General features: G+C 34.5%; 1 protein-coding gene across 1 annotated transcript; it reads right to left on the bottom strand.

The window, feature by feature from the left end:
- Positions 1-11,729: 11,729 nt before the first annotated feature.
- On the bottom strand, positions 11,730-23,139 carry LOC144980991 (uncharacterized). The gene is made up of 4 exons (XM_078929035.1): positions 23,002-23,139; positions 21,965-22,016; positions 19,852-19,960; positions 11,730-17,171 (listed from the first exon to the last, which is right to left on the bottom strand). The coding sequence occupies exon 4, from the start codon at positions 16,939-16,941 to the stop codon at positions 13,132-13,134; it is 3,810 nt and encodes a 1,269-aa protein (XP_078785161.1). The 5' UTR covers positions 16,942-17,171; positions 19,852-19,960; positions 21,965-22,016; positions 23,002-23,139; the 3' UTR covers positions 11,730-13,131.
- Between the last annotated feature and the right edge of the window lie 674 nt (positions 23,140-23,813).

Below are 23,813 nucleotides of genomic sequence, written 5' to 3' on the forward strand. Positions count from 1 at the left end.
TTTTCTCGACTGCTTTTTCCCCCTCTTTATTTGACACTTATTTCAGATAATAAGTAGTGATATATAGTTGATGCACCTTCACTCAACTGACTGATTTATTTGGCCATCAACAGATATGATTTGTCTGAAAACCGGTTATTGCCTGGTGTCAAAATGATGTCAGTATACAAGTTTTTATGGTCAATCAAATGTCGGTGTATGGGCAACAAGAACAAAAATGATGTGGTATACAGAGATGGGTTTTTGATCTATAAATCAGTGATTTCAGGTATGTCTGGGGCCTAAACCTCTTAAACTAATGACTGGAGTGATGCCTATCAACATGAGAGCTATCCCAATATATCCTGTTTTACTTCATCTTGTCATCTGGTTGCCACCGCCAGCACATGATACATGTGACCTGCCATTTTTAAATATTTTGTTTTGTTTTTGTTTTTGTTTTTAGCTTAGCCTCTAACGCTATGTGTAGACATAATGTTGTAAGAGAATGTGTTGTAGAAAGATACAGTGTCATGCATTTTTGACTTGCTTGTGTCAAAGTGTGTGGATAGTGTTGATGATCTGGAATGCTTATGCTTATTTTGGTTGATATGCATGTATTGAAGATAGCTATGGTCTATACACAAAGACGAATAATGATTGTAAATCTTATAGACTTTGCTCACCTTAAAATAGTGGAATTAAATGTACTGAAATATTGTCAAGGCTTTAAATGTACACTAAGTACACGACATTGATAAAAGAGTCCTCGTTTATTTACTAATCTCCAGTGGAAACTATTCACATAACAAAACGATTCTCTTATTAGATGTATCATACTGTAAAGCAATGAATTTGCCAGATTCTTGGTTTTGTTGAGATAAATGTCAACATCAATTTTAACAGACATTTTACCATCGAAATCAACACAAACACATTAGTCAATGTAACTTTCCTATTAATAATGATGATGATAGTCAAGTTTTTGTAATGCAATTGTCAAATTGTTGTATGCCATTTATACTTTGTGTCACTCAGTCTTTATGTTAAAATATAAATTTAACGCAGCCATTTCATAATACCATCAATTCCAGTCAATGTTAATGTTTGTGTAATGTGTAGTAAAGTAACTTTGTTGTTACACACAGACATCAAAGACGTATCATGATATTATGTCCTTATTGATAAAATGCAATAAATACTCATTTCATTTATTGTTACCACATCAATCAATCAAATACGCACATGGCTTGCAACCTAAGCACCGAATCAGTTTTCTCTTTTTCCAAATTGGTTTGTGGAAGCAAAAAGGATGAATAAAATGTAATGCATTTTGATTTGGGATGTGGATGGTACAATTCATATTTTATCATACTTCTCAATAAGTCCACGCTGCTCATACACGATAGCTACTGTGTCAGTGAATGCATCATTAATTACATTACACTACAATTTGGACCTCGTGCAAAATGAAGATATAAATTTCCACCCTTTTTCGGGTTCACAGGGATTCTCTTGTTTTAAAGAAACAACTGAAGAAGAAATTTCTAAAATAATTTTTTCATCTTCCTCGAAGTCATGTGATTTAGATCCTTTACCAACTAATATTTTGAAATTATGTCTTCCTGAATTGTTACCTTGCATAACTTATATTATAAATCAGTCACTTATCTCAGGACAAGTCCCAGATATCTATAAACATGCAATTGTAAAGCCTCTCATAAAAAAGCAAAATCTCAATGTAAATGACCTTAGTAACTACCGTCCCGTCTCAAATCTGCCATTTCTTTCTAAAATCCTTGAAAAAGTTGTACTCAGACGTCTTTCACAACATCTCCATGAAAACAATCTATGGGAAAAATTTCAGTCAGCTTATCGTTCTTACCACAGCACAGAAACTGCTCTGTGCTGTGTTGCGAGTGATTTGCTTGATGTTTTAGATAAAGGTTCTGTTTCTCTTCTGACATTGTTAGACCTTTCGGCGGCGTTTGATACTATTGATCACGGTATTCTCATTAAACGACTTAATATAACCTTTGGCTTGTCTGGGACTGTCTTGCAGTGGTTTGAATCTTATTTAGATGGCAGAAAGCAACAGGTTATGATTTTAGATAAACTTTCTCGTCAACATACATTGTCTTTTGGTGTTCCTCAAGGCTCTGTTTTGGGTCCAATTCTTTTTGTTTTGTATACTTCTCCATTATCTAATGTCATCACTGGTCATGGGCTGCGCTATCATCTCTATGCAGATGATACGCAACTTTATGCTACTGATAAAACTAAAAATCTCGAAAATATTGTGAAACGTGTGGAAGAATGTGTGACGGATGTGAAAGAGTGGATGGATGCAAACAAGTTGAAAATGAATGAGTCAAAAACAGAAGTGATGATTGTGGGAAATAGAGGGCAGTTGAAGGTGAATGATGGTCTTGAGGTGTTGATTGGGGGTGAAAAGATCAAAGTTTCAAAGACTGTGAAAAATTTGGGTGTCTATTTTGATTCAGAAATGAAAATGTCAGCTCACATTTCTGCTCTCTGTAAATCTTTATACTTTCAATTGAAGAAAATCAGTTCGATCCGTCAGTATATTGCAATTGGAACATGTAAAACATTGGTTGTTTCCCTCATTTTTTCGAAACTAGACTATTGTAACTCGCTGCTTGTCAACTTGCCTCAGGCTTCTATTAAACAATTGCAACTACTGCAAAACAGTGCAGCAAGATTAGTTTTTGGCAAAAAAAATTTGATCATGCAACCCCTTTGTTGGCCTCTCTCCACTGGTTGCCCATTGAAAAGCGCACATATTACAAAGCAGCGTGTCTTGTTTATAAGTGTTTGGCTGGTATAGCACCGGCATATCTCACAGATCACGTGGTCATGTGTAAATTTGAAAATTACACTTTAAGATCATGTAATGACCAAACGAAAATTTCGGAAAAAAGATCAAGAACAAAATTTGGTGATAGATCGTTTGCTTGTTTCGGCCCCAAGATTTGGAATGAACTACCACGTGGTCTGAGGGAGTGCAAGTCTTTACCTACTTTTAAAAAGAATCTCAAGACACATTTTTACTGTATTTGTTTTTCTTGACTCTATATGAATCCTTGATTTGGCTATGAATTGTTATTGTTGTTATTATTTTATTTTTTTATTTTTTCACTTAAAATTGATATTTATATTGTAAAGTGCCCAGAGCTTGTGTTTTACACGAGAATGAGCGCTATATAAATGTGTATTATTATTATTATTATTATTATTATTACACACCATCAACATTTAAACTATCATGTGAGATGAGTGAATGGAGATGAGGGTTAAGGTTAGTGTTATGTGGATGAGGCATGTAGAAATAAAAGGAATAAACGGTGAAGAAAGTGGTTTTTGGATTGATTCTTACTCTTACAACTCTGATTGTGTGTCAACTATTGGACGACCCTTATAAACCATGGTGGAAATCATTGACACAATGCTGTAAAGTCTATTGGATTCAAGTCATGACTCATTGGAGTGGAGGCCATTCATGTTGAGAAATAAATACAATGTCATTTTCTGTGTAGTGTTACAGAACTAGTGTAGGACATTGCCCTGTCTTGTTGAAAAAAAGAAATGACTGAGTTGAAAAGCAAATGACCGATCTGGATACTCTATCAAAAAACAACACACCGCTTTGGAAACTTTTGATATCGTGATTTTTTTTACAACTTTGGTATAACTGCATAGTTCATTAAAAGAGGTTTTTTTAATCAAACTTGGCAAGTATTAACCTAAAGTCTTGTTCTTGTTGCTTGTTAATTTTCGAAGGTTTTTTTTTCTACTTGTATTGGAACAGCGTCACCCTCTTATATAATAAAAGCATCTTTAGCGGGTTTCTATATCTGTGTCTGCGGGTGGTTGGATGGGAGTATCACCCTTGAATCATATACCTATGATGTTCGCATGGGTGTACGATCCGATAGTGATGTCGTTTCTTCTTCTCTTTACTAGCCTATCCTGCTTCTTTGGTTTGTGATTGTATTTTGACAGGGGATATTTTTTTTCCTGTAAATCCTCTGCCTGTTTGTTCTTGGTTATTTATAATTTAGCTTATGATATCTTTAGGTTATGCTTTTGATTGACATTTGTACTATTTTTGTTAGATTGCTTGTTTATTTGTTTCAGCGGTCTCTCATATAACCTCAATTGTGTTGGAAGAGACCTAAAGCAACAAACAAAAACAAAAAAAAATATCTGTGTCTGTGCAAGTTTTTTGGTGGATAATCTCGATTTGCAGGTATTTATAGATTCCTTCAGATTTGATTTAGTTTTAGATCTACTTCAAATGTCACCTTCTTCTTTGGTGCTTGTTAACACTAAGACAGATAAACTCTTTATCTAAGATTGTTTGTCAACATCCTCCTATTTTTAGTTCTGGCATTATTTACATGCGTCATTGAACTCCAAATAAATAACAATGTGAAATTGAATGTAAGCTTCAATCAATGTAATAGACGAAATCAGATAAAATGGACGTTTCAGGTTTCTCCTTTTATCAACAAAACAGGATGAGTGAAACACTACAGACGAATGAGATAATGTGGTAGTGGCGTTGTTAAGAGGAATCTTTGATGAATGAAGGATTAAAATATCCTTCAATGGTCCCAACATCTTTTCCCTAGGACACTGGCCTGATCTAAAAAAGAATTAATTTTTAAAAAGAAAAAAAAAAGAAGACTAAACGCAGAAACCGCTCTATAACTTCTTTGTCTCTGTATGTCTCTATTAATAATAGTATTACACCATCTACCTGCTATTTATTTATCTATATTTCTTTATTTCTCTCTAGGAGAGACTACTGACCAGGAATTGTCATCTTACTTTCACTTTGTCTTGCTTTAGAAATATTAATATTATATTAAATATTGGTCATAATATTATCATTTTAATTTTCAGTTATTCAGAGATTTTATTTTTGCATTGAATGCACTTGAATCCAAGGACATTTTGTATTAACATATGATAATTGTTATTATTATTAATATTATTATTATTACCGCTACAATTATTATGATTACCCATGAAATAAAATCATTGAATTGCATTATGATTCTGAGTGTTAATAGTTTGTCATTTTTTACTCGTTTGCCAAAGTAACTTTTGAGTTAAGTGTCGAGTGGAATTCTCCTCTTAGAGTAGAGTTTTGGGAGGTGTGTGTGTCCTTTCTGTTTTTTTTTTAACCCCAGAAGATCAAACGAGCAAAAATGTTATTTAAATTTTGTCTTATTCATGGGCTCAAAACTTCCCCATTAATCCGAAATGGAAATGGCAAACTGGACAAGACCCTTATGTACTATGATGTGATTACCGTTAATGACTTGCTCTCTTGCCCTAATCAATTCTTCATTTCTCTTTATCTATCTATATATTTGCTTACTTTTATCATTCAAGTAAGATTCTAGTGTGTTTTGTCTGCCCCCTTAAGGCTAAATCTTGTTTGTTTTTTATTGTTTCAACATTATGTGAGAAGCATTTACTCTATTTTGTTTACGTACCTAAAAGACAGAAGACAAAATCAAATGATCTCAATCAAAAAAAAAAAAAGCTTAGCAGAGATTACAGAGCAATGGGACATGGAGAACAAAGTGGCCTCTCGGTCCACGAGGGCATCCAATCATTGAGGGAATGGCCCTTGCATTAAAGGAGCAACAGGCAACCAAACCCTTGCATTAAAGGAGTAACAGGGAATTAAATACTTGCATTAAAGGGCTAACAGGAAAATAAACCCTCGCATTAAAGGGGTAACAGGGAAACAAACCCTCGCATTAAAGGGGTAACAGGGAAACAAACCCTCGCATTAAAGGGGTAACAGGGAAACAAACCCTCGCATTAAAGGGGTAACAGGGAAACAAACCCTCGCATTAAAGGGGTAACAGGGAAACAAACCCTCGCATTAAAGGAGTAACCAGTATTTAAACCCTTGCATTAAAAAGGTAACAGGGAATTACACCCTCACATTAAAGGTGGATATTAAACCATCTTACATGAAATAAGTTTTGGTTTGTTTGATGTCACTATCAGCAAAAGACCGTCAGGCAGGGTGCAAAAGAGGTAAAATAAGTAGAATCCACTCATAAAAAAATAATAAACAACTCCATATTAAATCCGGATATGGTAATTTATTATTAATTTTCATAAAATGTTTTTAACGCGTAAATAACTTGGATGTTGCTATACATAGATAATATATTATCCAAGGAAGTGAAATGACACAAATTATACATATATCACAAAAATTATAAATGACTAATTGTTCTTTTTTTAAAATGTAAGTTAGACATAAATAACGGGCAATCTTAAAATTTAAAATAATTTCTTTATTTTCACGAGTTTGCAATACTCTTAGGTCACATCAATGCCAATGAAAAGGAAAATGATGAAATAGTGTTGTAATCTGCTTGAGTTTGCGCTAACAAGCGTCCAAAGATATGAAATGGAAGTCAGATGAGACAAGTAAAAGTGGTGCAGAAATAGATTCCAAATGGGTTCTATGCGTATATCAAGACTGATGTACTTTTAAAATCCCAGTCAGATTTTGGCACAAGATCTCCACCAAGAGTCACTCACTCAAATGGCAACAATGCACATTTTATTAGTAGTATGGACTAAAACATATTTACCCTACTCTGAAAAAAAACATGTATTTAAAATTTTGGCCAGAAAACTCATCCTTCAAACGTCGATTAAAATGACCCTTATCTTGGCAAAAGCTCTGAAACCATAGTCCCAGGTTTGAGAGTTTTTGTCAAGATGATGCTTGTATAAATCAATCAATATTTGAAGGATGAGTTTTATGGCCAACATGTTAAATACGTGTTGTTTTGAGGGGGAGGGGGGTTTGAGTAGAGTAATGGAGAGATGATTTACAAATAATTTTTATGTACACTTCAGCACTATTTCCTCGAAAACTCATTCGAATGTTCAGAATTTTTTCCTTATTATTCTTCGTCATCATTCCATTCCTTCCTCAAACTAATTTTTACCTCGAACATGTTTCCTCGAACTAATTTCATCCAGCCAACAGAAGTAAATTTTAATAAATTTAATTAATTACCTAAATATTTTTTATGCACCCGGTGATTTCGACAACTGATAGCTTACTGTGACATTGACGGTTAATTATGTGTGTATCTGTCTACACTGCATGTGTGTGTATGCAGTATGATGCACAAGCAAACACTCACAGCCACTCATCATACACTCTATCGCCATTTCACATAAAAGGCACCTCTCTGCTTTTTCTTACCACTTCACCATTAGTTGCGATTCCAATGCCATGTTCATGATTGGTTACCGCGGTAAATGAATGTTGTGATACAGTAACCCCCCGCCTCCCCAACACACACACTCAACACCAACCCCTTGTAACATATCAATTAAGTTAATAATAATAAAGTTCTCTTTATTCATCCTCAAGCAGAAATTTGTCTTAGGATCTATTCCAAGGGAAGACTGGAATAACTGAGGTGTCAGCCGCAGCACAGCGCCACAGATTGAGCTATGAAGAGGTGGCTTGCTGAAGACATATTTTGTTTTCGTTTGTTTTTAAGGGTTTTACAGCGCTTGAAACACATTAAGGTCATATCAGCGGCATTAAAAACGAAGAAAATTGGATAGTAAAAAGTTCTAGAATTACAATTAAAGCACCCAAGAAAAGGTAAGACAAAGGGGAATTGGTTCAAATAGGAAACAGATGTAGATTCCAACAGCACACTATCAGTGTACTTAGTTTGAGATCACCTCATCCAGACACCAGCACAAGTGCCCACTAAGAAGAATACACTCAAATGCTTACATTTATACATTAAAAATAACAAATATAACAATACATAACAGAGAGATTATTTACAAGGAAAAAAATATCATCTCCCAAAACAATAAATATGCATTTGACTGTTTCCCTCCCAGCCAAGCACTATTGCCAGGGCCAGGGCAAAACCAAGTAGTATCATTCCAAGATAAAGACAGAAAGCACATTAGAAAACAGATCTAGGGGGATAGAAGACACAGTAAGTGCCACTCTGCCCACTATGGGAGGCCAGGAACCCCACCCAGTTGCAACACAATAAGGTTATATCAGCGCCAGTAAAAAGAAGAAAATGGAATAGTCAAAATGTTCTAGGATTGCAATCAAAGAACCCAAGAAGACAAAGGGGAATTGGTTCAAATAAGGAACAGAGTATATAGATTCCAAGAGCATACCATCAATGTACTTAGTTTGATCTTAAAGTCTCATTCAGGCACCAGCACAGGATCCGACTAAGAGGAACACACTCAACTATTTACAGAATGCATAACTAACAATACATAACAGAGAGATGATTTACAAGGGAAAAAAATATAATCTCCCAAAACTATAACTATACATCTGATTGTTTCCCTCCCAGTCAAGGATTCAAGCCAGGGCTGGACAAAACTAAGTAATCCCATTCGACGACAAAAACAGAAAGCACCTCGGAAAACAGATATAAGGGGATGGAAGACACAGCGTGACCTCCTGCCCGTCATGGAAGGTCAAAGGACCCCGCCCAGAACATCCAATAAGAGCAATGTGAATGGGAAAACATAGGGGGATAGAAGACACAGCAAATGCGTGAATCATCATGGGAGATCAAAAGACCCCCAAGGAAGAAGAAGTAGAAGAAAAAGAACATTAAAATAGAACTAAACAAAACTTATAAATTCTTAAAATATCAATGAGAAAATAGTAATATTAATATCACATGTTTAATATTTAATGAATGACACACATATATCTTACTTGGAAACAAAAATTGCAATGGATTCCTCAATGTTCTTATGATTTGAATTTTAAAATAAAATACTGTATAGAATAAATCACATATAATTACAAGTTTTTAATTGCTGTATCCTCATAATAAGGGGCTTACTAAAGATTTCAATTATTTAAAAATTGCTGTCTTTTTGTTTTTCATCTCGAGAAATTTTGTGAACCCTATTGAACCTTTTACAGATAAATAAATAATAATAAACAAAAAGGAACAAGGTCATCTGAAAAATATCATTTCAGATCTTCGATTAATCCTTACTTACTACCATATTATTATTATATTACTACAAAACAACTCAATATTGTAAGCAATTAAGGACCCAAGAACATAACAAATTGTATTAACTCACTCAATCTTAGAGATTTTTCCTACTTTTCAAAATTGGAAAAAAATGAGCATGTACATAGATAGTTTTATTCAACTACCATTAAACCGATGCTGTTATCTCTAAACTGAACAGAAGAATGTATTTTATTCAGAAACTTTCAGAATTTGACAGACAAAACGTTATGCACCCATTTTTATAGATCCGTTTTGGAGACATTATTTTTTGTATTACAGCATGGTGTGGAAATGCCAGTATTTGTGACATTAAGAAAATTGATCGGATAATTGATAAAGCCAGGAGTTATACTCACCAAATTTCCAATGTGGAAGAACTGTTCAAGAGATTTTGTCTAAGTAAAATGGAGAAAGTTATGAAGGATGGCGATCACCCCCTTCGCAAATATATTAAGTTCTCCATGAGGAGCTGTCACCTTATATCTATAAAAACAAAGACAACACGTCACCTTAATTCATTTTTGCCACATGGTGTTCGAATTTTTAACGCCCAACTGTGATTTAAATTAAATACTATCTTTTAAATATACACTCACAAGTTCGGACTAAAGGCCAGAGGTATGGCCTATCTCAATTTATTAAATTACTATATAAGGTGTTGCTATTGTTTCTTGGTTGTATATTTTTACATGTTTTTACACTTGCATATATATATATATGTATACATTGTCGCCATAGATTCTCAACTTTGTATTTATACATTTTTATGCATGCCACGTCTTTAAACGAATTTCCATTTTTTTGATGAATAAAGTATATATTTTTATTATTATTAGCATGTAAAAATTAAGAACATTAGTTTTGATACTACGCCAATAATTTGTCTCAGAAAAATGTAATAAATAGGCATGGGGTATAAGTATCCCTGGGTATACTACGGATATAGTCGGTGTTAGGGTTGAGTGAGTTTAATTATTGCCAGCACTTGAGTACCTTAATTGACAATGAAAGCATTTGGCTGAAGTAAGATGACAGAAAAAAAAAGAGGATAAAAGTAGAAGAGAGATTTTTACTGGTAACTTCCACGCTTGAAACCAACTAGTGGCTGAATACCTAAAAGCTGGGTAACTTACTTTGCGGGACTCATTTTCAAAACAAACAAAAAATTATAATTTATAACTACACTATATAGACCAGTTGGTCACCTCTATGTCATAGATACAGCTGTCATGCTGTGTTTAATCTTCCTTTAGCCAGGCGCTGATAAAATAACCGAGTTTCAAGTGCAATTCTGATTAAAAAACTAAACTATAAATCTAATCTGCATTAGCGTGGTGTATCTATTTATGTATTTATTTCTTGTAATAAGCATTTTCCATTTCTTTTTAATAATTTATATATATATATATATATATATATATATATATATATATATATATATATATATATATATATATATATAATATATATATATATATATATATATATATATATATATATATATATATATAATTATATATATATAATATATATAATATAAATATATATATATAATTTGTTTGTCTTTTAAAATTTATTTATCTATATTATCATTTTGGTGTTTATAAGCGCTGACAAGTACTAGTCAAATATCAACTATAGAAAGCCCTCTGCCTCGAGGTTTCAACAATCAACCTTCTCGTTATTCGTTACCCACTCTAAAATCAACATCATGCAATAAACAGTTCAATGTAGAGAATATCAGACTAGACTGGAGAATGGCACCGTTTCCAGGTTATAATTGCATCTTTTTAAAATGGATAATAAAATACATTTTGTAATATAAAGACAACATCTGCTTATTATAAGTAGAAAAGAATTATACTTATAGCTGGATTTGTTGAATAATTATCAATATATAAAAATAAACAACTTGAGAAACTGTAAAATCATATTAGAAAAAGTAAAGGAAAAATCCACAATGGGATTTTCTAACGAAATAATGAAAATTTCATCTTAAAATATCCGCTTTTCTCAGCAAGACATCAGTCTTGATTAACTTGATAAATAATCAATATCCACTTCATTCTAAAGAAAACCTATAACACCTTCTAAATAAAGAATCACAGATTGTTGAAATGCTTTGGACTAATATGCCAAATTCACTCACAGGGAAGGGAAAAATCCATAATCAAAGATTATATCGGTGTAGATGGTAGTTGTGGCTATGGTCTGGTGGGTCATGTCAATAGATCTCTTTTTACCTTTAAGTGATGGTCTCAAGTTCGAATCTATGTCCAGGACAGGGAGGAAATGCTCTTTAGACACACACACACACACACACACACACACACACACACACACGCACGCACACACATATATATATATCAAAATACTACATCCCCGCCAAGTTGATGAGTCAGATAAAATTTCAACTACACTTGTGATGGATATCTGTCCCTTTGCTTGTAAAGCGAGTGCTTTACAAATTGGGTTATCAGAACCCCCCGAAAGAGACTGGTAACAAACAACATTGAAGAACTATATGTGATATACAAGCACATGTGTTTCCAGAACTATATCAAAATCATTGTTGTGTTCTTGTTTGGTTGAAATGACAGTTTTGGAATCATTTCAGCACTAGTAAAAATGGTATGGTGGGACTAGAATTTAGATGTGCTCAAAGAATAAAAAAGACATTGTGACTACTTCAAATAGAAAACAGAAGAAGAACCAGGGCATGCTTGTAATATCAGACCAACTAAAATCCCAACCCAGACACAAACACAAGACCGCTACCAAAAGGGATAAAGTCAAATTCTTATATCACATATAAACAATTATGATAGACTATAAAAAGGTGAATTGCTAGGAGAAAAAAATAATCTCTCACAAAAAGAGAAGTCCATCTGATTTTTTCCCTCTTCACAAAAGACTCCAGACTCCTAAGCAAAACTGACCAGTATCAATGAAGAACAAAGGTACAAAGCCATTGGGTCATTTCTGCCCTGGTATAAACACTCAAGACAATCTAAGAGAAGGGGACTGCTATAACAAGAAACAACAAAGATGTAGATCCAAAAACAATCTGTTTGTTTGTTTTTTGTTTTTAAGGGTTTTACGGCGCTTGCAACACATTTAGGTTATATCAGCGCCAGTAAAAAGGAAGAAAATGGGATAGTAAAAAGTTCTAGAATTACAATTAAAGCACAAAAGAAAAGGTGAGACAAAGGGGAATTGGTTCAAATAGGGAACAGATGTAGATTCCAAGAGCACACCGTCAAAGTACTTGGTTTGAGATCATCTAAAATTCTCATCCAGACACAAGCACAGGTCCCAACTAAGAGGAATACACTCAAATGTTTACAAATCATATAATATAATATGTAAACTAAACATAATACAATGCATAACAGAGAGATGATTTACAAGGAAAAAAATATCATCTCCCAAAACTATAACTATACATTTGACTGTTTCCCTCCCAGCCAAGGAACTCCGGCCGGGGTCAGGACAAAACTAAGTTATCTCATTCCAAGACAATGACAGGAAACAATTGGAAAACAGGTACAGGGGGATAGAAGACACAGCATGTACCTCCCTGCCCACTATGGGAGGTCAGGATCCCCACCCAGCAAAAACAATCTATCCATGCGTCTATAACCTGAACCCATAAGTTCCATCAAACCACAGGCACAAAATTCAAGAAAATAGGAATAAACTGAAATAAAATATTATTTTTTATCGATAACCTTTATGCTAATGAAGGCGATTTAAAGATGAAACAAATCTCACCAAATAAATAACATAGACTCAACTGTTTTTCTCTCAGCAAAGGATCCCAACCCTGACTACAGTAAAATCAGGATAAGGACAGAAAGTGATGTGGAATACAATTATAGAGGAATAGATGTAAAGGACCTCCAGCCAACGTCATTCTTAAAGTAGGTTAGTGAATTGGTATATTAAAAGATTAAAACAACAACTATTCACCATAGCGACAATGTACCATACCATCATTTCAAAAAATACAATTATCACAACTAAACAAAAGTCATTGATCATCTTACAAAATTGGAACTAAATCTTCAGTTTTCAATGTGAGATTAGCAATATCCTCATCAACAGCAGCACCATCATTCTCAGAGTCGCTTCCAACATCTGACCCCCTGGCTTTGTGCTCTTCTATATGCTGGACCAAGATTTTTTTTCTGCGACATGCAAAATTACATGTCTTGCACTTGTATTTCTTTTCACCAGTGTGAATCATCTCATGTTCACGACAGTTATATCTGTATTTGAATCCTTTACCACAGAATCGACAACTAAATTTTTTCTCATCAGAATGCATTAGTTTGTGTTGGTTCAAGTAAGAACTACGGCGGAAAGACATTTGACAGACTTCACATTTGTATGGCTTGAGTCCAGCATGCTTCAAGATGTGTGAATCAAGGCTTTGCTTGGAACTGCACCTATATTCACACAGAGAGCATGACAACGGTTTTTTGTCTGCATGCCTGACCATGTGATATATTAGCCTCTGATTGTTATTGAACGTGGCACCACATAATTCACAGCAGTATAGTTTATCGGATTCAGTCTTGACGTGTGTTTTAAGATGGCGTTTCAGGCTATAATTATTTAGACAGGAAAATGGACAGTGTGGACAAAATATGTTGGAATGGTTCTTTCTCATGTGATGCTTAAGATCATGATTGTGTTTAGCTATAAAATCACAATGTTTGCACTTTTTAGGAGCATGGATTCTCTTGTGAACTTCAAGGTCATGGCTTGTTATGGATTGATGCTTACACTGATCACAAGTAAACAGTTCTGAGCCAGGATGTTTATCTATACAATGCTGATGTACAATTGCTAGTGTCCTGTGGGAATATTCACAGAAATCGCATTTGTACCGGCTATCTTTAGAATGAATCAGTAAGTGTCGTTTTAAACGCTCTTCTGATTTGAAAGCTGCACAACAAATTTTACATTTGAAAGGCTTTGCATTGGAATGGGTTAACATGTGCTTATTTAAACCATATCTCTTTCCCATTTGCTTCCCACATACTTGACAAATAAATTTCTTCTTTCCTTTTTTGACAGTGGAAGCAGTTGCCTTCTCTTTTAGTCTCTGGCTCCATCGTCTTGCTGACTCCATTTTCTTATCCTGAATGTTTTTACAATCATTTTTACTTCCCTTCAATATATTCTTCTTCTTGTCCATTTCCTTTTTGTTGTTTATATTAACTTCAGTCAGAATCTCACAATCTTCATCGGAATTTGAGGCTGGAGGTAAATCAACTGCATTTAAATTTGTTTCATCAACCACGGCTGACACTTGGTCTGAATTCAATTTACTTGAATTTTCATGACATTCAGATGCAATATTTGTTTTAGATACAGAAGTATTTGCTTCAAATTTACTAGGATTGGTTTCAACAGTATCTACTTGACTGTTTATATTTGAAAGAGCCCCATTTTGTTTATTACTATCATCATCATCATCACCACAATCTTCATGTACCTCATTATTCACAGTTTCATTATCCATATTGTCTTCAACATTCTCTTGATCCTCTAATACAGAAACCTCCTCCTCCTCATCTACTTGCGTAACAACTGCATCATCATCAACATAGGGGTTTCTTTTTATTTGTTGACATTCTTCCAAAACAAGCAGCAGGCACTTCCCGACATCTGTAATAGCCGAAGAAAACTGTAATATTTTATTAAGTCTCCTGGCCAACTCCTCTCTAGTACTAAAAGTATCAGATTCATTCCAAGTGAGTTCATTGTTCAGCTTAGCAGACAAGTCTGTCATTGAATTGAATGAGCGATTCATAGCAACCAACAAGTCTGGGCCAAGGACAGCCGACACACTGTTCACAGAACTAAGAATTTCAGGTGGAAGACGATACAGTGGTATTGGGAATTCATCCAAAGGTCTTGAGGTAGTTTCAGTCTCCTGGCTTGAGTCTGTGGCTGTCGAAATAGAAATGATTTCATTGGGATTTTGGTCTGAGTGGGAGTTGGTTTCAGAAGGCACATTCAAAGTTTGGTTGACAAAGGTGGCATTTTCATTTATTTTATGAGACAGCATGTGAAGGATAAGAAGTTTGTAGTTGGCGAGAGATTCATTACATTGAAGGCAAATCAAGTTGGAATCCTCTTGATGAGAAGAAGTTGAAGAAGAAAAATTTTCCATGTAAACTAAACTAGGATTAGAAATTGGTTTCTTGCACTTCAAAACTGGTTCTGTGTTAGTCGTAACGACATCATTACTTTTATCTCGACCAGAAGAGGTATGAGAATGATATCTGATAAAATGTTGAAGATAGGAAAGCATTGTGCCCACTGTTCTTTGACAAAGAGCGCATATCACGTTAAGCAAATTGCCATGCTGATTGACCAAGTGTTGTTTGATATGACTATATTTGACAATGAGATCACCACAAACTGGACAAGCCAAAGTGCCAGTAGGGCCCACAGTTTTTTTCTTACCTTGAAATGAATTCTGATGCTCATTTTGAAAGTGAACGAAAGTATCGTGAATGTTACCAACTTTCTTAGAACAAAGTGAACAGTTGATATGGACTAGATTTGAATGGGAAATGGCCATGTGCCTTTTGACTCCATTGGCCTTGCAAAATGACTTGCAACAAACTGGACAGTCTTTCACATATTGAACTCCTGATCCAATGGCTCCTCTGAAATTCCCCTCTTCACCAATGGATCTTACTTCTTTGCATGTCAACCTATGATTCCTGAACTGACCAAGGGAGAGAAAAATGCTGTCACAACCACTACAGCCGTACTCTTTACGTGGTTTCTTCTCTGTAACTTTTTTATTTGCATTGTCATCAGTAACTTCTTTATCTTTATTCCCACCTTCAGGGTATTTCTCATCATTTTCTTCACTCTTGCCTTCTTTATTCCCGCTTTCAGAGGATTTATCCTTTTCTTCACTTTTCACTTTTTTACTCCCACCATCAGAGGACTTCTCACCATTGTCTTTACCCTTAGCTTCTGAGTACTTTTTATCTTTTTTGGGTTTCCTACCTCGTTTTTTAGGCTCTTTCTCTTTCTTATTAAATTCCTTCTCTTTTTTCCTCTTTGATCTAGCAAAAAATTTTTTGGTTGTAGGTTCAATTGAAAGCAGCTCATCATCTTTGCCTTTCACACTTTTCATCTCAACCGCAAAGTTCCACTCTTCATCGCTCATGTCATGGCAATTCATGTCTCCATTCTCCTCCAACAAATCAACATATAACATTTTTTTCCGCCTACGTTTCCTGCCACTCCTTCTGACACCACTGGCTGGGTCGGCCACAGGTTCCACTGTTTCCCAAGTAAAAGTTTCAACATTGTTTTCTTCTTTTTTTCTGCGTCTCCTTTCAGGGATGCTATTCACCTCCAAATCTAAATCTATTTCCATCTCATTGTGTTGAGAACAAGAGGAACGTTGAACAATTGTTTTGACTGCAGCATTTGTAAGACGATCATTTTCTGTCTCTTTATTTGTAATGATCCCCTCACTAATTCTTTCATGGATCGTTTCGGAATCTTTATGATCTGTGTCCAAAGAATTATTTTTAAATATTACAGGAGAAGAATCTTTATCTTTAATTTCAATGCTAACATCCATCTTAACAGATTTTTTCTCCTCTTTTTCCTGAAAATCATTATTATTCATTATCTCAACATCACAAACTGCATGACTTTTAGGTTCCTCTTCCTCCTTAATTTCCTCATTATGAATTTCTGGCATAGTAGAAAGGACTGCAGCCAGGTCCAGATCATCTACACGTATTATTGTATTTGGCTTTTCCTCTGTCATTTCTGTACTTAAACTCAACTCTGTGGCAACAGACATCTTGACTTATTAAATAGATTCACTTGGAATTTTCAACAAAATCAATTAAGACCAAAGAACCTTAGTGGAAAATGACTGTCACTCCATCATAAAAATGCAATCCAACCTTCCCCTGGGAAAAAAAAGATCCATCAAGAATCACATCTTGGATTACAGCTTGCCAAAATACAGATAATCCAGCCAATGTCCCATCAACATCAGATCTGTTATTGCTGTACTTTTCTCAGTATCTGTTCAGAAAAAAAAAAATAGTAGAAAACACCTTTTTAAAAAAAGGAATAAAAGATAAACTAATCTAAATTTGAAAAAGACATACACTGAGGGGCCTTAACTACTCCACGGACCCCAATTTAATCCCAATTTTTTTTGTAGCTTCAAATTGGCGATAAAATTTTTTTACTACCATTTGTTGTTCTTCTTCTTATTATTATAAACTGATAGACTTACATGGTGGCCACTTTTCAAAGAGCTAAAACGGGACACGCTAATGCACAATACCGCCAAGACAGCAGTATGTTTGGACTGTTTTTACTGTTCCTTGTTTTAATTTGCTCATCAAAAAGCATAATCCTGAAACATGCAAGGGTCATTTCCATTCACACAGACAGTCCAATAATTTTTTTTTCATTTAATTTTTTTCTCAGATTGCCAAAACGGGATAGTCCAGATTTTATCCAAACAGCTGGCTATGGACTCAGTAATATTGGCACTGTCGATGAGCATATGATAATAAGAAAAATGAGGTTTTTCCGATAGATTGAAGTGGACAGCACAGGGGTGGAGGCGAGGGTTGAGTGAGTCATAAAACAATTTTCTGGTATCAAGCTCCTGAGTAATATTTAAATTGTACTATGTCTCACTCCACCCCCGTGCCGTCCACTTCTCCAGGAGATTACTTATGCATGAACATCACATACACCCACCTTCGTGCACAACCAATTACACACAAACATCAATTCCTCTGACACACACAACACACACACACACACACACACACATCATCATCATCCCTCGTGGCTTGTGCTCTTGAGCACGTTGCCGGTCAGCTGTCTCCACGAATCACGATCCTCTGCGATGCGCATGAAATCTGTGTTGCTTTTTAAGTCACATTTGGCCATTCTTAGGTTATTTAGATAAGTCATTCTTTGTCTTCCTCTAGCTCTCTTTCCTTCGATCATCCCAGATGTTACCAACTTTTCTTTTCCGTCTCTTCTCCACACATGTCCCAGAAAGCGTAACTGCCTCTTTCTGATGTTATCGATCAGTATTCTTCCCTTTCTCACCTTCTCCAACACTTCCTCGTTCGTACACCTGTCTGTCCATGATACCCTCAACATTCTTCTATACACCCACATCTCAAATGCCTCTAACCTCCTCGTACATTCTTTGTCAAGCATCCACGTTTCACAACCGTATAAAAGGGTACTTATAACATTGTTTCTACTACTTTCATTCTGGTCTTCAAGATTAGGTTATTGTTTGATACAACTGGTCACATTTTATGGAACACGTTTTTTGCTATTGCTATTCTTTGTTTTATATCCTCTATGTAAGTGCGTCATGGGTGATGATAGTGCCTAAATATTTAAATTTCTTTACTTGTTTGATGGTCTCTCCTTTGCTTGACAAGTGGAAGGTCGCATTGTTGTCATTCTTTGAGACCACCATGCATTCGGTTTTCTTAATATTTAGATTCAGGCCCATCTCTTCCCTTTTGCACACCACTATATCTAAAATTTTCTGCACGTGTTCTGGAGAGTATGCCATGAGAGTACCATCGTCTGCGTATCTTATGCTATTCATATTTTGCCCTCCAACGACGACGCCTTTCATCTCTTCAATTTCTTTGAATATTATTTCACTATATATGTTAAAAAGGTCCGGTGATAAGACGCAACCTTGTCTTACTCCCTTCTCGATGTTAAAGAAGTCCGATGTCTCATTATCCAGTTTGACACACGCTGTTTAGTATAAGTTTTTCACAAGTCGAAGGTCTTTACTGTCTATACCGATCTTTTCGAAGATTTTGAATAGCTTATCGTGCTGTACTGAATCAAAAGCTTTGGAATAATCAAGGAAGCATAGATAAAGTGATATTTGTTTTTCGATTGACCGTTGCATTAATGTTTTCAATGTAAAGATTGCATTTACCGTACCCTTTTCTTTAACAAAACCAAACTGCTCGTCACTTATCTCTGGAGAGATCTTGCTCCTCATTCTTTTCATAAGTATTCTTAACATAATTTTTGTGGCCTGGCACATATGTAATACTAACTAAATTAATTCTGCTAACACAATCAGCTGAATTGATATTTATCGAACAGGTGAGTTTTGAGGTGTTTCTTAAAACTACAGATTTCAGTAGAAGAACCGAGAAAAAGAGGAGGAGTGTTCTAAATGGTGGGACCTGCAGTGCTGAATGCTCTGTCACCAAATAATGTTTTAGCTTTAATAACCATTGGCATTTTAAAAATGTGATTTTAAATATACTTGAATAATAATGCTTAGATAGAAAATGCTTTAAAAAAAATCAAAATCAAAGATGAAACACTTTTCTATTTTTTAAATTTTCAAGCAGCATTATTCACACATTACCAAGATTTTATTACCTACTTCTATGTTCTCAATGCACTCTACAGGGTGTCCCAAGCCAACAGCAGCATTTAATATGTAGGACAAGACTTGCAGCTTGTGAGGTGCGATTAAAATTTCTTCTCACAAATTAAATGCAAAACAACAAACGGAAAAGTTGGCCTGATAAGTTGCCAGGATTGACACTTTTTTAAAGCATCCAAGCCTGGTGGCTATATTGAAAGCCTTGGTTTATCCAAATTTCTAGTTTGAAAACTGCAAATAACAAAGGTACAAATATAAAATGTTGCATTGTTTAACGATTACTAAACCTCTTACCATTGAGTTGTTAGGACAGCTGGTTGGTAGAGAGAGAATAGGGATTGGGCAGGAGGGGTTGAGATGTTGAAGGCATAAACTCTTCAATAAAAGGATGTCTGCCATTTAGCTGGTAGGAAAAATGAGGGAAAAATACATAATGGGCCTTTCACAGCTCAACTCGTACTATCACTTTAAAAAATAAATAATAAATAAATATAAAGAAATAATTAATGAATTTATATAGCGCCTTAACATCCACATTAATCGTACTCTGCTGCGCTTTACATAATAAATATGTTTTTTTTAATTAATAAAAAAAATAAAAAATCACAACATATTAAGCATGTATACAGAAACAAAATCTAAGCAACATCTATTTCATAAAAAATAAGCCTTACGGAACGACTCAGTCTTCAGACAGTTCCTGAAAGATGATAAATTTTCACAGAAATTTGTCCGAGGACTGAGTGCGTTCCATAGGCAATGGAGGAAAATACATTTTTACGAAAAGTGGATTTTTAGGTCGTAACCTTTAGAAGTTCGGACTGAGATGATCTTAAATTTCGAGTGGGTTCATATTTTTTAATCAGTTCCTGCAATTATTCAGGTGCCAATCTATCGAGACTTCTAAAAACATAGCACAATATATTAAATTCTATCCTAAACTTCACAGGAAGCCAGTGCAATTACTGGAGAACTGGTGTTATATGATCTCTTCTTTTCATTAATTTAAAGTCGAGCCGCTTTATTTTGAATTTTTTGTAGTTGATGAATTAATCTGCTTTGAAAGCCAATGAGAAGGGCATTACAATAATCTAATCTGCTAGTAATAAAAGATTAACAAGCATCTTTGTAAGATTAATATCCTCATCAATAAAATGTCTGATTCTTCCAATGTTTCTAATGATATAGTTACAACATTGACATATTATTTTAACATGATCTTCCACGGATAACCCTTGATCTAAATACACATTAAGATTTCTCACACAAGGACTAGGTTAATAGTACTAGTATTTTCACCCTCTAGTATCTAATTTGTAGATACTTTTGAGACTTGATACCTATTTCCAAAAATTATCATTTCTGTCTTGTCATCATTAAATTTAAGTTTGTTTAGTTTCATCCAATCCTTTATGTTAGCAATACAATTTTCCATAACAGATACTGATGACAGCTCTGAATCATTATTGAGTTTTGTATACAGCTGAGTGTTATCAGCATAAAAATGAAAATCAATGGAAAAGGTGGATAACATATCAGAAAGGAGAGCATTATACATTGTAAAAAGGACGAGGTCGGGAATAGATCCCTGAGGCACTTCACACGTTAATATTATATAAAATTGATCATGTAGTCTAGTCAGAAGTAAATTTTGATAGATAGTGTCATATGCAGCACTTAAATCTTGTAAAATGAGCATCGCAGCACTTTTATTATCTATATCATTTACAATATCATTAAAAACTTTAAGTCATAAAGGAAACAAAACTTTATTTTCTATATATGTTAATTTTGACATCATTTGCATTTGCTCATGAATTCAAAGAGGGTCTTTTAAAAGAGATGATATTGCATGCTAGAATGATGTAGGATCAGTTTAAAACTTCGCTGAAAAAAAATAATTCTAAAAATGGAATACCTGTTTTACACTGACACATTTAAAGGAGAAGTTAAGACGAGTTGGTTATGCAATTGACAGGTTTTTGAGAAACGTCAAATTTTCTCATACTGTCAGTCCGTAAGGCCTTGTCTGCGCCCTTGATTTAGACTATACTTCAGTAATTGTTTTTGCCAGGGTCTTTAATTTGATAATTTACAATGTGCACTGCTTTCAAACTTGAGCAACCAATCTAATACTGGGTAAACACTTTTTACCTTTACATTCATAATTCTTTGCCCCATTCAAAATTTTACATCTTTTATTTTCAAACTTGCAAACCTTTGTTCTTGTTAAAAAAAAAAAATTTTTCAAGAAAAAGAAAAAGAACATTCACAACAGTTGTACTTATTTATGGTCTTGTGGAATGACACTCTCGCCTTCAAATTACTACTTACTACTATACTAGTTCCCTGATTCAAGTCCCAAAGTTAAGTGTTTGAAAAAGGCTCTTTACTCGCATACACTTACCCTCACTGCAGTCAGTTGTAATACTTGGCTGATAACAGCATTGTCATTGTCTCTGTTGAAAAATAATTCGAAATGGTGTTGGGTCTCATTCTATTTCTATATGTTAAGGGTTGCTGTTGAATCAATTTGAGCACATTTAGAGCGTTATACAAAATCTTATTAGATATTATATTCATAAATCTTCCAAACAGAGCAGTGCCATAAAAACAAACTGGTGGATTGGTATAGCACAGAGTTTTATTGTTGCGTTAAGAATTAATCTATGACTATGACGATCCCGTTATTTTCGGCAAGTTTTAAAATTAAAATGCGTCCATTTTTAGAGATTTTGGCTTTCTCTTTTCTTCGGCAAAAATAAAAATCCGCTAATAAAACATTGACGAGGTTTAAGCGCTAAGTGAAGACCAAATCTTTCGAAGGGTGCCGTTACCAATTATCTAAGCTAGGTAGGTGGTTCAGCTCTCGGACCACAATTTGACATTACTGTTGTGTTGTAGTGTAATCAAAACACAATCTTCATCCTCATAAGCTGAAAACGACGTTTAGAACTGTTGTGAAATGCAGAATAGGTCTTACTTACTTGGACTCATACACATCGGGATCTAGAAAACTTATACTTATCTATCTTTCTATAATAAGTCTGTATTTTTTAGAGTCTATCTATCTAGACGTCTAGTCTAGCAGACGATTCGCTCTTCTTTTTTTTTATGAATGAATGAGAATACTGCTTTCATTCGGGTATATATATCTATATATATATATATTATATGCACAACAATGTTGCAGATTAGAGGTCAACCAGTAAATAATATTATCAATACAATAATACAAATACGAGCTCATAATTATTTTTTTTTATCCTCATTGGTAATTCCCAAAAAATGAAAGCAAGGACGATCCGCCACTGCGGCCATTGCAGCGACATATTCGCAAGGCCGCATGAGGGTGAAAGCCCCAGGTAACGCCCCCGATCGATTTTGTTTAAAATGATAAAAACTAAGGACTGCAAACCTGCAGATTTAAAATCAGTTCTGTACCTGTTCGATGCACAATGTATAATTTACTAAATGGGCCTATTAAACTTGCACTTGATTTGTGAAGCAGTGGCGTATTACATTGCAAGGAAGTAAGATTTTTTTTTCTCGCTAAACTCTTGATGACGTCATGAAAATACCAGATTATTTTCTAATTAAAACGCCAAAAAAAAAAACATAGACCTTTGGGATTTGTTTTGTTTTTTGTTGTTTTGTTTTTTTTTTTTCTTTTTAATTTTATTTTTAAGGGTTTTATGCTGCTTACAACACATTCGGGTCATTTAAGCACCAGTAAAAAGGAAGAAAATGGGATAGTCTAAAAATTCTAACTTTACGATTTAAAAAGCACATAAGAAAAAGGAAGACAAAGGAGAATGGTTCAAATTGGGAACATATGAAGATTCCAACCATAGCTATATAATATTATATTATATTATCATCTCTGGCTTAGGTTACCTAAAAAGGAAGAAAATGGGATAGTCTGATCAAGACATAAGCACAAGATTACCACTCAAATGTGTTCACTTATAGGTCATTATATACGAAAACAAAATTGTAACATTCCAGAACAGAGAGATTATTTACAAAGAACAAAATCATCTCTCAAAACTGTTTTCCTCCCAGCCAAGGATTCCGGTCAGGGTCAGGACAAAAAACAATGTTTTTCCCTAAACTGGATACTTTTAAATGAAAAAAAGCATCTGAAAATGAAGAGCAGAATGGCCTGTCAAAATTTATAATTGAATATCGCAAGGCGGCCCAAAATTTCATAAAGGACCGCTTGATTGACATTCTCGGATTAGTTTGAGAACCAC

The sequence above is a fragment of the Berghia stephanieae genome, chromosome 10 (genome assembly GCF_034508935.2).
Source record: "Berghia stephanieae isolate SIO BIC M18660-M18661 chromosome 10, UCSD_Bste_1.3, whole genome shotgun sequence".
NCBI lineage: Eukaryota > Metazoa > Mollusca > Gastropoda > Nudibranchia > Aeolidiidae > Berghia > Berghia stephanieae.

What these genes read in the sequence shown, in the direction of transcription:
- LOC144980991 (XM_078929035.1), bottom strand. Translation starts at nt 16,941, where the DNA reads ATGTCTGTTGCCACAGAGTTGAGTTTAAGTACAGAAATGACAGAGGAA.